This window comes from Carettochelys insculpta, chromosome 4 (genome assembly GCF_033958435.1).
Source record: "Carettochelys insculpta isolate YL-2023 chromosome 4, ASM3395843v1, whole genome shotgun sequence".
NCBI lineage: Eukaryota > Metazoa > Chordata > Testudines > Carettochelyidae > Carettochelys > Carettochelys insculpta.
The window spans coordinates 25,494,257-25,507,673 of record NC_134140.1 but is presented as its reverse complement, the minus strand read 5'-3'; the positions used below and the strand labels follow the sequence as shown (position 1 = coordinate 25,507,673).

The 13,417-nt window shown below is 44.1% G+C and overlaps 1 protein-coding gene across 1 annotated transcript in view; it reads left to right on the top strand.

Moving 5' to 3' along the window:
- Positions 1–13,079, top strand: part of STK32B (serine/threonine kinase 32B) — a 271,486-nt gene extending 258,407 nt beyond the window's left edge. The window contains exon 12 of the mRNA XM_074991720.1: positions 11,690–13,079. Coding sequence (XP_074847821.1) covers positions 11,690–11,828 — 139 coding nt within the window. The 3' untranslated portion in view covers positions 11,829–13,079. The remainder of the gene's footprint in view (positions 1–11,689) is intronic.
- Positions 13,080–13,417: the final 338 nt, after the last annotated feature.

The window sequence follows — 13,417 nt, the reverse complement described above, 5'->3', positions numbered from 1 at the left end:
ATTTCCTGCTCTTCCCCAGACATGACAAGTTAAGGTTTTCCTTGTGGATGTTTCTGTAACAGTTTTCTTTTTATGGGCAGGGTTGTTAGCCCTACACCAACCCCTTATCCTTGAGGAGAGGTTGGATCACTCTTTGTCTGGTCTCTACCCATTGACCTGTCTGACAAGGGAGACCCTACCAGGAGCGTAAAGCTCCAGCCAGCATAGCCCTCCGGGTCATTGAGACACACAAGCCCCCCAACCACGACAAGGTGATAATCCATCTGAAGGGAAAGAAATCTAAGGTGGATAGCAAACTATTACAGCTAAAAATGAGCCCTGTTAAGAGCACCGAACACTTGTCCCTGTTAATAAGGAAACAGAAAAAAACGCAACATTGCACTGTGGGCTTGAATCTTAGGCTGCATCTACACTGCCCCTCCCTTTTGAAAGGGGCATGCAAATGCAGCCAATGGAAAATGCAAATAATATACTAATTTGTGTATTCAGTGCCTCATTTGCATAATAGTGGCAACTCGCTATTCTGGAAGTGCTGTTTTTGAAAGCCAGTACAGCCCTGTACACAGGGTTCCTTTGAAAAGAAGCTCCCCTTTCAAAAGCTCCCTTCTTCCTAATTTTTTTCATTTAAGACACCCAACAGTACAGACTACTACCTAGAGGCAGATGACTCAACACTTATGTAACCGTCACCTGCCAAAGAGACTGTACCTTCTCCGTAACTCCATCCTCGTGGGGTGGCTGCCTTTCCCATTTATGTGAAAATCCTCAGAAGAGTCAAGGGTGGTTCAGAGATTGTGAGTTAATTTTTTGTCATGCCAATAGTTTAAAGCTGTTTGCTGAATAGGGAGCCAGCCATAAGTGCCTGCCTTGAAAGTGGCTGTGTATTATGGGAGATGGGCAAAAGGTTATTTCAAGACGACATCCAAAGCGAGGAAGAATTCTGAGTATCCTGGTATCTGGAGTAGCTCACAACTGAGAGTGTCTGCCTGAACCAGTATCAGAGGGGTAGCCGTGTTGTTAGTCTGGATCTGTAACAGCAACGAAGGGTCCTGTGGCACCTTGTAGACTAACAGCAAAGTTTTGAGCATGAGCTTCCGTGAGCACAGACTCACTTCATCAGATGCATCTGGTGAAGTGAGTCTGTGCTCACGAAAGCTCATGCTCAAAACTTTGCTGTTAGTCTACAAGGTGCCACAGGACCCTTCGTTGCTGCCTGAACCAGGTGCCTCTCCTATAGCCCAAAGGCAGCTACGGACCATATCTCCACAACCCCACCCCCCTCTATATAATGAGTGACTTGGGCAGATGGCCCCAGAGCCCCCCTGCCATGGACCAGTGCTAGAGTGGCCCAGGTCGCCCAGCCCCACCCTTTCAGCTGCTACAGCAGGAGTGGCCCAGCCCTGGACCCCCCCATCACTGCTCAGCTCTGACCCCCCACTCACTTCCTTGCACCCCACCTCTGACTTAGCCTCACCCCAGAGCCCACACACCCAGCCAGAGGCCTTGCACCACAACCATCTGTCACAGCCCTGAGCCTCTCAACCCCAGCCCTAACCAGTGCCCACATTCCTCAGCTGAAGCCCTCACACTTCTGCACCCTAACCCTCTGCCTCAGGCGTGGGGAGCCTCCCACTCTCACAACACCTTGGCCTCACCCCCATCCCATGAATTGTGTTAGGTGCACCAATATGAAAGGGATGCTACACCTCACTTCCATATTGGTGCACACAACAACATTCATTCCACTCAGGGTAGAAAAAATTAGAGGGAAGGCTGCTAGCCACCCAGGCAAACTGCGTATGGTGATAAATAGTCATTTACACCAAAGACCACTGGCAATGCGGGAGCAGGGGCCACATGGATGGGAGAGGCAAGGGAGCAAAACATCTGAGCAGGTCAGGGAGCTGGGGCGGGTGGACTGGTTCCTGCAGGAGGGTTCAGCCCCCTGCCACTCACTGGCAGCGACAGAGGGAAGTGGGGTGACATGGCTCCACTCCCCAGTTGCCAGCTGCATCACTCAGGGGGGTGGTGGGATTGCCTCTTTCACTCACTGGTGAGAAGTGGAGTAACGCAGCCAGCAGCTAGGGGGAGCAGAGCTGCATTGCTGGGGGAAGAAAAGGGGTGGAGCTGGGTGGAAGTGGGACGGAGTGGGGTCTGGGGTTCAGGGGACTTTGTCCCAGCATTCCCCTGGCATTGTGGGGAGGAGTCATGTGAGGGGGTAGTCACATGGCCTGTGCCCTCACACATCCTTCCTAGCCAGTTGCCCCTGTCAAAGATCACATCACGTCAGCTTGTGCCCAGACACAACAGGTCAGAAGTCACTTTCCAAGATCACTTGGTACTCTAGGTCTTAAACCAAAGGCAACACTGGCAGCCAACTCTATTGTAAACTAACTGCAGATTTATGAGCTAAGAAAAAGGAAATGAGTGTTACTGAGAGGTTAAAGCAAGTAAAATATATGTACAGGTGAGTCACAGCATATATCTCCGAATGGTAGCAGTGATATATTAGACTGCCAGTTTTCCAAAAGTTGCACAGGGCTAGCCAGAACAATTCTGTGAATCACTGGTTCTTGATCAGTTTTTCTGCCCTATTAGAATCCAAAAAGTCCAGAAATGAAGGGTTGTTTCTTGAATCCATTTGTAGTACCCAGAGGCACTGACCTCATCTGGGATGAGTGAAGTCCCTGCTCTACAGCCTCTGCTGAAAGCTAGCTGGCCTTCAGCTCATGTGGTTAAAGTACAGGGCTTTAGCTCCTGTGCTTGCAGGTTCTATCCCTGGGATCAGCAGCCTGGGTCTATCAGCATTACACATTCCTATAGCTGCTTTTCACAGAAAACAAGCAGGCAGTGTCACCAGCCCCATTGGCTTTTCCACTAACTGAGTGAGGAAAGCATTTGGAGTCTTTGACCTTTGCCTCTTCACTAAGGCCAAGGTTTCAACACTCATATTTTTAGTAAAAGTCAAGGACATGTCACAGGCAATAAATAAGAAGTCACTGCCTGTAACGTGTTCATGACCCTGACTAAAACTTAGCTGCTCCTGTTCTGGGTGGACTCAGGAGACTGTTGCTTTGAAAGCACAGGAGGCCAACAGCTGGCCCTCAGTAGAAGGGGCTAACTCCCACTTGCTGCTGCAAGGCCCCTGGGGACTGCTGCTCCAAAGCCCTCTGGGGCCACCCCAACACTGCACTTCTCCAGCAGCCTCTGGTCCTGCATTGCTGGGGGCTGTTCAGCCACCCAAGCAGCTGACCCTGGGGTCTGCCCCACAATCACTCACGTGGATGTTACAAACGTTCCAGAAAAGTCACAGTATCCATGACTTCTGACAGATGTGCGGCCTTAATCATCACACACAAATTAGTATTTTCTGTCCAAGTTCCTTCCTGTCTTATGGGTTATTAGTTACAGAGGAATTTACAGTATAACTGTTTGCTATTACATTATGACTGCCTACGGATAAATAAAAACAATCCATGAACTATCACATTAGTTTTTATGAAGTTTAAACACCAAATATACTTTTATATATTTTACAATTATCTTGGTCTAAATTCTAAACTAATATACAAATGACTTGACCTAGTCTGCCAGCATCACACAGCTAATTCAATTTAATGAAAAAATATTGTTACTTCAGTCCTGATGTAATTAGTTATGAAACTGGAAACTGTGCCTTTACATTTCTGACTCTGGTACAGGAATAACAGCCATTTTTCTCACGGCACTGCCATAGCTGTTACAAAGGAAACACTGTGCTGTGATTGCTTATGGAGACTTTACTTTTGTTCTTTCTTGTCATTTTTCCTTAATCTAACATAAAATTCCCTCCAGCGAAAGTAAATATTTTCCTCCTTGTGTAATGCACATATGCAAGGATGTTCACCTAACAGAAGGATCATCTTTTATTTTGCTGCAAGATATAACTAATAAGATATAACTAAGAAAAGAAAAGAAAAGAAAAGAAAAGATGAAGATTTGTACACTCCTGTCACCTGGGTGCTTAGTTTGGTTTCAGGCCAGAAGATAACACCCCCAAATCTTTGTTTCTGTCTTACTCATCAAACTCCAGCTAGCGAGAAAAGCTGATAAATGAGAACTAAGTGCTGTGATGCAGGTGTAAGACCACCAATAAAATTTATTTAGGACCTGCAAAACACTCCCAGATTGTTCAATTTCACAAATACTCAGAATAGCACAAGCCAGATCCTATGGGAGGAAAAACTACTGGGACAATGCAGACAGAAAATATATCAAGCTTAGTTCATATATCCTACAGTGACAGCGAGACATCAGGCCCACCTGCTTATTGTTCAAGAAATTATGCTTACCTATTGATATTTTCTTCTGTTTTAGACAATAATTGTGTGCAAATGATGGTAAAATGATAACAATAAAAATAATGGGGGAAAGTTTCAAAAGGAGCCCATTTTTATAGGACATGCACATACTGTAGGCCCTAGATACTACTTTTCAAAAATTACCCTAATTTTATAGTGTGTGTTCCCTTGGATATGTGTTACTAGCTTACTACAGAAGTAAACAAAGGATTGCTGCAGCACATAAAAAGCTAAATTAACACACAGTTTAAGCTTGCATAAAGTGTCAAGGATGGTCCTGCTGGAAACAAAATCTGCACCTTTAACAGAGCCCTCAGGTGGAGACATGATTGGGCCATAGCCTGACCTGCAAAAGATGACAGCCCCTGTTGTTAAGTAGGTGTAGCTGGTGCAGGTAGCTGTGCTTTATATCTGTACTTTGCCATCTGGGTTGCTGAATGTCCCTATCACTTCAGTGCCAGCAAATTTCAAATATTTAAGCCTGAAAAGGTAAATCACAAAATGGGCCTTTCATATGAGATTTCCCCACTGAAATGGAAAGCATAAATTCTGTAGAACCCATTCCTCTAGATTATAGATCACTGATTCAGAGCAATCTGGATCATTTGGTAAACAGAGTTCAAACAAACAGGATTAGTGTTTTAATATGGGTAAATATATATATCTGGGGACAAAGAATATAAGCCATTCCTATAAAATGGGGGACTGTTCTGGGAAGCAGTGACTGAAAAAAATTTGGGGTTGTGGTGGACAATCGCTAAATATGAGCTCCCAGCTCAGTGCTATAGCCAAACGATCCTCAGATGCATAAACCAGGGGATATTGGGTAGTAACAGAGAGGTCATTCTATTGCTGAATTTGACACTGCTGTGACCACTGCTGGCAGACTGTGTCCAGTACCGATGTCCACAATTCAGGAGGAGGTTGATAAACTGGAAAGGGTTTCAGAGAAGAGCCATGAGCAAGACTAAACGACTAGAAAACATGTCTTGCAGTGAGATACTCAAAGTGCTCAGTGTATTTAGCTTAGTCGAGAGAAAGTGAACGAATACCTTAATTACAGTCTATAAGTGCCTACATGGGGAACAAATACTTAATAAAGGGTTCTTAAGTCTATCAGAGGAAAGTATAACTTGATCCAGTAGCTGGAAAATCAAAGCTAGACAAATTCAGGTTGGAAATAAGGTGTACATTTTTAATGATGAGAGTAATTAAGCGCTGAAACAATCTACCAACAGTTGTGGTGGATTTTCCATCCCTGACTATCTTTAAATCAAGATAAGATTTTTTTCTAAAAGATCTGCTTTAGCAACTATTTTGGCTTGTGCTATATGGGAAATCACCCTAGACATGCACAGTTCTCTTAGCATCCAAAAAACTGTGACTGTCAAGGACTCCAGAGAGGGCAAGACTCCGCCAAGCTTTGGTGTGGGTGTGCAGCTGCAGGGAAGAAAATGAATAAATTAGATTGTTAGCCTTTGCTGCCCACACAGCTTGCATGAAGATCAAGCAAAATCACTGCCCCTCAGCTAACTGATCAAGTCTACTCAGAGATTCGGATAAGTGTGCAAACTCTGAATCCAGACTCATTACTAATCCATTCTCTTGGAGGAAGTCTTCCCGCTATAAGTCCCAAATCCCTACCAATCAAAAGGCAAACTACCAAGCCTACTCAGAGTTTTGACCTGAAAAAGGGAGACACGACAAAAGACATGAAGGGATTTTACTCTTGTCACTGACTTTGTGAGGAAGGCACTCGGAAGCACATTGGTTCTTAATTCCCGTTGATTTCCATGTGAATTAAGATTTTCAAAAGTGCCTAATTCCTATTGAAATTAATGGGAGAGAAGCACCTATATTTGTCTGAGAATCCCATTTGTGCCTGTCTCACCATTAGGCCCCTTTAAAATCTGGTCTTCATATTCTACCACAATGGACAGATATTAAGATGCTGAAACCAGAAAAGATCGTAAGATTCCTAGTCCGACCGTCTGCCTAATACAGGCCAAAGATTATCTCCTAATCATTTCTGCATCAAATCAATAATTTCTTCTTATCCTCTGGCTCGCACAGCAGAAGACCTTTATGGCCAACAAAATTCTCTGACACACATTGTGGAAAGAATTGCCTCTTGCTCACTCATTTAAGGTAGATCATGGGAATCCAAGATCTGAAGTGGCTACTGAGGAGCAAATATGCTGTGTTCCAAGTCCTAAATAAGGGTGGAGGTGAGAGGCAAGTGAAGTGTTGAACAGGGAAAAGAAAAGGAGGGCTGCATCTCAGTGATGACCCGCACCGCTGGGATTGATTTTCCTATTACGAAACTGGTGTAATTATAGCTGTGGCTTATACCACACTACTAACAGGAGCAATAGGAAACCCAAAAGAAAAGAGAAACACCCCCTGAGGTTTTTCTAACTCCCAGTAGTTATCTAAAAAAGCCCACGGATTGCCCACAGGTTGGTGGAATTCATTGGCTGTTATTTATCCTGATTTCTAGGAGCTGTTATCTATCCCCGGGAAGTGAGAGTTTTGAGTTTCAAGGGATAGGACTTAAGGGTTAATAGGAGAGTGTGACGTACAGATACAAACAAACAAACTGTCCTGTAGAACACGAGGTTCAGCAGACCACGCTTCCCAGCTGAGGCAGCTTGCTTTCAGAACTTCCCGGTCATAGGGTCAAAGCCCTTTCAGGGGTTCTGGGGCATCTTTGCCTCAGCCTTACACATGACCCTTACAGGCTCATGAAACTAAAGACATACACACAGTAATACACACAGCTATGGCAGGGTACTAAAAAGAAAACCAGAGATAAAAATGCAAATGCTAACTTTTACTTACACAGCTGAGCAGGTATAGGAACAAAACAAGAAAACACTGCATCTGGCTATCTAAGCTCTACTGTTACAAATTCCTTCATGGTACCAATAGGTATTCACGCACTACTCTGTTTAACTCGCGAGCAGGCGGGAGGAGCGGCAAAGGGTGATCGGTCCATGTGGCAGACAGCGTCCGGTCTCTCCAGGATTCAGGAGTTCCTCTCCCTCCTTACGTTGTTGCCCCACTTTACGGTCCTGCCATTTGCTGGCTCCACCTGAGGCCTGACACATCACATCCTGGCTGCTTCTGCTTCTCTTCGTCTTCAGCCCCTCTCCCCATTTTACACAACCATACATCTCATGCTTATTTTTTCCTTTTAAGGTATGCAGCTGGAGCCTCTGGGCTGCTAGGTCAGAGGCCATGGGTCTTTCCTGTACAGGTTTTTCCTGTCTGTCACTTTTAGACGGGACCGGGGGGGTGGGGGGAGGGGGAAGGCTGCAGATAGTGTGGTCTGCAAGCAATTCAGTAAATTCCATTGCTGACTGATTTAGACTTGCCCAATTCACTTGGTTCCTCAGTTCTTGGTGTGGGGTTAGTGGTTTAGCCTGTTTGTGCTGAGGCATATTTCCCTATAACAATTTATAGGGACCCTGGACCCTGCCTCCACCCCACGTACCTCACCATGTTGTTCAAGTGCCCATGCAATTCACCCTAATATGCCCAAGGGTCACCAGGTAATTTTGCACAGCTACAGAATCAGGCCTTTTATAGACTTTTCTTTTTATATAGTATAACTTTTCAGGGTTAGGAATATCATGTATGTTTGTAATACAATGTTTCACATGATAGGCACTCTCAACTGAGTGATGCTATTATAATACACCTTTGGCAATGTTGCTCTGAAATGACTAAGCATGATGAAATTCTATTATTTATTTTTTGTGTTTATTATTAAATGATTCCCTGGGCTGCACAGATTGCCATCTGGGAGCCAGGCAAACCTAGCAGTAAGAATATATCAGTATTTTTGCAACAGAATATTTTAGAATTTCAGTTCCATGACAATTTGGAGAGTGACGTTTTGATGTATAATGATTTTTGTCTCCCTACTCCAAAAAAACAAAAGCAAAAAACAAAACTCAGCTCTTTTGAGGGGATGTGAATTGTATTTCCTAGCCCAGCTCTCATATGTATCATTATTGCCATTATACTGATGAGGAAATGGAGGCCCAGAGTGGGGTAGTGAGGAAGCACTATTTCACTAGGAAAGTGGTGAAGCACTGAAATGGGATGCCTAGGGAGATGAAGGAATCTCCATCCCTAGAGTTTTTTAAGGCAGGCTTGACAAAGCCTTGCTGGAATGATTTAGTTGGGGTTGGTCTTGCTTTGAATAGGAGGCTGGACTGGATGACCTCCTGAGGTCTCTTCCAACCCTAATATTCTATGGTTCTATGTGGCTCGCTCAAGGTTGTCCAGCAAGCCAGCGGCAGAGTAGAAATAGCATCTGAGCCCCTCAACTCCCTGTCCCATGCTCTAGGAGCTAGGAAACACAGCCAGTAAATATTAGAGTGGATAGGATCCTTCTTTACATATATTTTAAAAACCTAAATAAGTAAATGAATAAAATAGTAATAATAAATTATTTATTATGCATCCCATCCCACAAAGCTTTCTGTTAATTTGACTATAAAGACTAATCAAATTTAGCCTTCATTTATACCTAGCTAAGCTGGACATGGGGGGGGGAGGGAATCCACCACCACCCAATTGTCCTTATAGCCTGTCTTCCCCAGCCTGATCTAATTAAGTAGCAGACCAGCCCTGTGGGGGGTCGGAGGAGATAGAGAGGGATCCCCTCACCCATGTCTAGTGGGAAATGCAGCAGCTCTTAAGACCAAACAGCAGCACTAGGCACATTCTGAACAATATCTCACAAGTTGAAACTGCAGGAAGAATTTATTTCCACAGTCTACAATGTGCTGCATAGTAAAGTGACCAGTCTAACAAAGTTAACACTCCAATTTTGTACCACAAATACATATGATATTTCAAGGCTTTGGTTTCAGTTGTGTGTCTCATCTGAAGAGTGCATCTCTGGCTCCACCAGGCCCCATGCTGGACTACTGGTCTAGTACCGGGTCAAAGAGAAGAATGCCACTTTCCCTATGGAAGCAAAACAAACAATTTTGCAGCAGAGGAGGCAAGGTAGGGCAGAGGGCCTCTTTGTTACATCCTCAGCCTGGTCGCCTTATTGGTTTCCTCTTACCTCTCTGGTGTGCTTTGTGCAAATTTGAATGCTGGTAGAAGAGTTCAGACTGTTTACTGAGCCCTCGTAGTTTTGAGTTTGCACTTTTCTTGGCATTGATTTCAGACACACACAGTCTCAGCTGGGTTTTTTTGATTCATCATGAATGTCCCAGCTACATATGGAGTGAGCAAACTCACAGCTGTAAGGAAGGTGATATTCTGGAGTCTGTTGACACCATGGAGCACTAGGTCAGAACTCTCTAAGGCCAAACTGGAAAAGGAAGAATCCATTCTCTGGTCTGTGCTTGTCCTTGCTAAATGCCGTTCTCCACACACACTTCATCCATCCCTTCTGCTCCCTACACCACACCCATACGTTGTTCCGATCATTTTTGTTTTGCTCCCAGCACCTTCAGTTGTCTGCTCTGGATGCCTGCAAATTAATCAGTTCAGATTAATCTCTCCTGCCTCCCTTGTGTCCTTCAACCATCTATTCTGTGCTCCTTTCTCCCAGCCAACTCATTTCTGCAGCCATCAATCAGCTCTTCTAAGGCTGCCCATCCTAAATTCTTTTCTTTCCCTCCTCCACTGGTTCTGTCTATAACTTTTCATTTTTCTGCTTCCAGCCTCTCATCCTCAAAATTTCTGATAACTAGCCTGGGAATCAGGAAATGGGAGAAGTTGGGGAGTTGGGGGCAGAGTACACCGTGGGACTTGTTGGCTAGGGCTGCAGGCTGGGAGAAGACACAGTAACCTTTTCCCCATTCGTGCTCTCCACCTTCCAGACAACAGGCATGTGATACGAGCTATCAAATGGTGTGATAGTGCACTTGTACTTCATGGTGAAAATTATAATGGCTTTTAACTATAAACACCTGTTTTTAAGGGATTTTGTTCTCTCTCTGAGTGAAACCAGTTGCCAATTAATAGTGGGGCCAACAGCCACTGCGGGCCCTGGGTCAAGGTGGGATGGGGGCCTGACGCTGCACCCCAGAAGGGGTGAAGCCAAAGGCAGAAGGGGTGGGGTCTTGGGCAGACAGTCTTTAGAACCAATAGGACTGTGCCGCTGGCCCCCACCCCCGCTCCCAGCCGTGCAGAGAGGTGGAGCAGCAGTGCCACAGCACTTCAAAGAGGCCCCTGTGCATCTGCCCCCAGCCCCCGTAGGCCTTCCAATGAAAGAAAAATCTGGAAACGTTATTACACGAAAGCAAGAAGTTCTCCCCACCCAGTAATGCAGCGCCCACTAGGCCGCACTACTGCGCTGCACTCTCAGGACCAGCCTGAGGTAATGGACATGCACTGAGATGGGCTGTGGAATGGCCTCTAGCCAAGCCCAGAATCATCCTAGTGGGCAACTGGCAGCCACTCACATGCCTGCTCCCCAGCAAACCTCTCCTGTTCCCCCAGTGATTTAGCAGGGCTTGGCGCAAGTATGTATGGGCCAGTGGGGGTGTCACAGCAACAAGTAGTGCAATAGTTGTGACCAAAAAAGTGTATCAAAGAGTGAGACATCTCAGAAAGTCCCACTTTCCTTAAAGTAATCGTGTCAGGATTACAGTTGACTCTCCTCAGTATTTAAAGCACTGGGGGATGCTGAGGAAACAATATCGTGCCTTTTGCACATTCAAAGCATTGCCCAGATCACTCTTCGTGCAGCCCTGGGTAAGCACAATCATTGTCGCCATGTCACACTGAGAGAAGAGGGCAGCGTGCTGCAGCGAGTGACTGAGGCCCTCAGCCACTCTGCAAGGCACACCTGCTGCTGATTTCCAACCCTGAGTGAAGTCCCTCACACCACAGGGAAGTACTCATGGCCCCAGTTAAAATGGCAAATGGTTACGTACAACCACAGCCATTCCCTAGTCATTAGGGTCGGTGTGGGGGAGTGGGCGAGCTGTGGCTCCTCCCTCACACATTCAGAGTAGAGGACAGTCCCAACGGGAGCAAGGTAGTAAAGGAGGAGAGACACTCTTTCCTTCTCTGGCTGTTTGACTTACATGGAAGCAGGGTACAACCAAGAGAGAGTAAATGAAAAGCCACCCCCTCCCCTGCATCCCAGAAGTTGGAGCTTCTCCCTAGGGGAAGAATAAGAAAAATGAAAAAAGGGATAGAGGTGCAAAGAGAAGGCTAGGGAAGCCAGTGAGATCAAACAGGTGTAACTGGGGGGCGCAACAGGGCCATGTGTGTAGCGTGAATATGTACATAGTCCCAAGCCAATGGGAACCATATTTTATATGGTTATTTATCCACAGTTAATATATGTCTAATTTTAATCCCGATAGACTGAGAAGGCAACAAGAACAAAGTGGCCAGGCATCTACTCTGGACAGCAGAGCATCCCTTCAGCTGCATGGAAAACTTCAGGACGGATGCAACAACAACCTCCTGGGACCTGGGTGCACAAAAGGCTGCAGCAGCTAGTCGGACACACATTATGTTGCACAGTTTATTGCTGAAAGGCCACTGAAGGCTTGTCTCTGTGCACAGTGTGATATTTCTCCTTCCCCGCAGGAAAACTGCCTCCTTCGTAAAGTGCAATTCCCAGTGATGATTACAGACATACAAAGCACACAAACTGGGTGCTCAGATTACACAGTTTCTTTTAAGACTTCACTACAAGAAAATTATCATGAACCGCAAAATAGAAGTGATTTATATATTGCCCCTCCTTTTGTAATATCTGCAAAATCCTGGAGCAAAACTTGAAAGAATTCATTTGGACGTAGTCTCCAAGGTTGTCAGATTTCTGGTTCCTCACAAAATACAGTGCTATGTCTGAGCCAGCTTTGTCCTTAAGATCTGATATTATCAAATGAAATACTCAGCCATCTCTGTCGATTAAAACAGCCCACACATTGGATTCTGGAATATTGTGACACTGGTACACAGCACAAACATTTTCAATCAAGGTCGTAAATGTATGTATATAATGTAGATATATTTAATGTAGTGGGAAATAGACCAAATATTTAAATTTGCTTTAAGTACCTGAAGTGGGTTGAAAGAGTCATAGCATGAATGTATTCACATTGTTCTTTACACTTTATGCATTTTGCTTGATAGTATAAGCTCTGATTCTGGTCTCATTGAAGTCAATGACAGATATGATGTTGATTTTAGTGGGAGAAAAATCAGACACTTTGATACTACATTGTTATGAAGGTAAAAGATCATTGTTAGGCTCTCAAAATCTGAATTCTAGAAATGCTAGAAATTTACTCATGTCCATAATGTTTAGAGAGAAAGATGTTATAAACTGTGAAAAAGTAACGTGTCTGTTTCCACTAATCTGTTCCAATTAAGAAATGTCTTAAGTAGGGAAAAATACATCCATTTTCTTAGGAATAATGTTGACACATTTTAATAACAAAATTGTTGACACCTCCATATATTTATGGTCCTTTTCTAATATGGTGCATCCACATTTTGTTAATAAATGCATATTTGTTCTGCTGTACTGTGCTTTATATATATTTTAATATCTACATCTGTAAGCAAATTTCCACTTTCAACTTTTTAAAAATAAATTAGACTTTCTGGAAGCGATGATAACCGTATTTTCTTTAAAGTACTCCTATATTTATTGATTATAGTTTATTTTACACCACGTGTTCTTTTTAACTGAGTCTATTTTTAGATTTGGTTGCACATTATATATAATTTTTGCATAAAACTTTCATAATTCAGATTTTTACAGCTCCATAAACTGATGCAGATTTTCTGTGAATAATTTAGCAGTTTACAGGTCTAATGTAATGAAACAGAATGCTTCTCTGTTTTCTGAAAAAAGATTTTTGTTGGTGGCACAGACTGGAACACAGACAGACTCAAGATGTGGAGTAGAGTTTGCCTGGGCCCAGAGAGGGCAACTTTCATCATCCAAAATAAACTTTTTCACTTAAACGTTTTTAAAATAACCTTATTCTTGTTTAAAGTTTTTTCTCTTGGGAGGAAGCCCAGCTGACACTCCTTCACATGGTTACACACTGCCATATTCCTTCTGTAATTTA